Below are 2899 nucleotides of genomic sequence, written 5' to 3'. Positions count from 1 at the left end.
GTGTGTGTGTGTGTGTGTGTGTGTGTGTGTGTGTGTGTGTGTGTGTGTGTGTTACCCCCATTTGCAGAACAGTACAAGTTGCTGAGTGACCACATAGAGAAAATGGCAGCAGAGTGAGTTTGATGACGACAGCAGCATGTCACAGTGACCTCTCTGTCACATTTCTGACAACCTCCGTCCCCGGCTGGACTCAACTGTGCCATAGTTGTAGCAGTCCCCTTTTTTTTTATTTATTTTACTTGTCAGTGCTCCTCTGCACCCTGTCCTGTGTCAGCAATAACACAACCTGATCAGCTGGTGTAACTTGAACGTCTCTGATCTGCTTGGCAAAATTAAAGGCATAAAGTGAAATCATTCAGTATAAAACCAAAACACAGTCAGCATGGTGTCAGACACTCTGGATTTATAAGTTACACACATGATGTGTATACCCTTCATGCTGTTTTGTTCTGTTTCCTTGGAAACATTGCCTCATTTATGTAACAGCATCTGGTGTAATAATCATCATCCGGCCTTGTTACATTTAACATAGGTGTCTACAGACAGTTCAGACCAGACTTGGATATACTGTAAGAGTACATGTCACTAACAGCTCCTAGTGTTGTAATGTGGTATCCGGTCAGTCTTCAATCACAAAGTGACTTACAGAAATTACTGAGTACTGGTCTATGCTTCCTGTCACACTGTAGTATCCTATTTTACACACAAAGACAATTGCTTTGAGCTATGTTAGCCACATTACTAGCTTGACAGGCTAACGGTTTCCCCTGCTTCCAGGCGCATGCTAAGCTAATCTTCTTAATCTTCTTCAAAAAAGAAAAAAAGAAGTAAAGTCTTCCATCTGATTACGTACTCAGAGAAATGGTAATACATATTTCAATCCTATTTTTGCCAATTTTACCCACACATTTCTAATCTAATGGTATTCATGTTATGTTTTTTTAATTAGAAACTTGATTATACCCATGGGATCTTTAGAAACTATATTTTTCATTTCAAAGTGCCTTCCATGAAAGTTACTGTATTTTATCTTGAGATGTTTATTACGTGACGCTAATGCAGAGCCTGCAATGATCACTCTATTACTCATGCCCAGATAGAGAAAACTTCTGCACGCAGTTTCTTTTGTCACTGTGATGCTATGTGTTTTGGACCTAAGTAGCAGTTTCATTTCATTTGGTTGAGCTGTAATTTACACAATGCATAGCTTAGCATGTCACCTGGATGAAAGTACACATTCTTTCCTATCCTGCTACATATGTATGCTATCTATCTGCATATCTATCTAGCAGGTGCAAACAGCACCAAGCAAATGTCTAATGAGTAACTGAACTGTGAAATGACATCTCCTAATTGTATTACTTCATCCTACCACTTAGGGGTAGCAGCGTGTCTTCATTTAAAGAATTTCTCAAAAAAGCTTCCTAAATTCATTAAGTCTTTAGCTTTAGGTTCGAGAACACATCAGTGGGTGTTTTAAAATAATGAAATATGGTTACCTACATTTCAATGCCCGCATGATGCACTTTTTGGCATGTTGAATCTCATTTCAGATTGATAATCTGTGTTCATTTTTGTGCATGAAGTCATTTTGTAAATAATGTAAATATTTCTCTGTATGTCTGTAAGAATTGATCGTGTGCTGCTGTTTGTGAACTTTAGGTATTTAAATGTAAATGTTTCAACTAGAGATGTAATTGTACATTGTGTCCAAGAGGAACATACATGTCTAACTGTAGTCATGACCCTGAAGTGCCCTCATAAATCCAACCTCTGACATGCTCGTTCAAAGTATTTGCATATAATGTTGTGCAATAATCTCCAATGTAAATGTAAATCATTCTTTCCCAGCTGAGTGACATGTTTGGAGCTACATGCAGTATATTCATACAAATCACATAGACAGCCTTATAAGCCTCTGTTTGCTTTACACCGTTTATTATTTTACTCAGGTGTCCCTTTGCATGTGCTTTACATGTCTTTGAAACCTATTCTCAGACTACGTGAGCAATAGCTACAGTCCCTCCATTCCCTACCATTGTGTTTTTCCTGATGTGACCATGTTACAACTGTGTATACCCTTCTGTGTACACCCTTTGGGCTTGGTTGAAGTATTGATCTGTGTATTGTACTTTTAGCTCAGCATGAGCCATTTGCACTACATTTAGTCTCAACATCTGTACGCTCATATCTATTAAATATTGTTAAATTGATGCCTTGGATAAATGTTGTGCATGGCCGTGCGAGCTCTCTCTTGAACACATCTGTTGTAAAATGTTGACGGTAGTTTGTCTTTTGTAGCCTAGATGAAAAGACCATTTAAACCTTATTGACTTTGTGTCAATTATCAACCAAGGAAAATTTGTCAGTAAAGTAGTACGTTAGGTTTTTCATGTGATTTCCCTTTGGATAAACTCATGTTATGAAGATAATGTGATCTCCAAATCCACGTGTCCACTACTCCTGATTCATTTTGGGGTGCCATGCTAACATTTTAGCACACACTGTGTTGAGTAATAGCTAGTCTTGCATTGCCAGAGCTATCTCAGTGCTGTTGAGTTAGGTCTGGCTGTTTCACAGATGCATTCTGGGATAGGAGAAAATAACACTCTGGGTTGTTTGCATTTCTTTGAACCAATCAAAATCGTCTTAAGCTACGGACACAGCTATGGGGGTTCTGCAGAAATGTCTCATGAAGGAACTTGTTCTGGTGGAACATTTGCCTCCTCATCCAATATTAGATGTAGTTAACTGTCGACACAATACAGTAACGTGAGCTGTTTAAATCAGCTGAGACATGCTTACACCTCGTTATCTCTTACCAGTGGATCTCCGTGTGGACGTCGTCCACAGAAACCCCACCAATCAGTCCCAAAGCGTCCCAGTTAGAGAGGAGATG

At 39.0% G+C, this 2899-nt stretch overlaps 1 protein-coding gene across 2 annotated transcripts in view; it reads left to right on the top strand.

Annotated features, from left to right (window-relative positions):
• LOC116693433 (uncharacterized protein KIAA0513-like) overlaps positions 1 to 2432 on the top strand; it is a 453101-nt gene extending 450669 nt beyond the window's left edge. For both annotated transcript variants that reach the window (XM_032522422.1, XM_032522421.1), the window contains exon 13: positions 68 to 2432. In XM_032522422.1, the coding sequence (XP_032378313.1) occupies positions 68 to 117 (50 nt within the window). In that variant the 3' untranslated portion in view covers positions 118 to 2432. The remainder of the gene's footprint in view (positions 1 to 67) is intronic.
• Positions 2433 to 2899: the final 467 nt, after the last annotated feature.

The sequence above is a fragment of the Etheostoma spectabile genome, chromosome 8 (assembly GCF_008692095.1).
Source record: "Etheostoma spectabile isolate EspeVRDwgs_2016 chromosome 8, UIUC_Espe_1.0, whole genome shotgun sequence".
Classification (NCBI taxonomy): domain Eukaryota; kingdom Metazoa; phylum Chordata; class Actinopteri; order Perciformes; family Percidae; genus Etheostoma; species Etheostoma spectabile.
The sequence above is the reverse complement of the archived record's forward strand: the minus strand, read 5'-3'. Positions and strand labels throughout refer to the sequence as shown.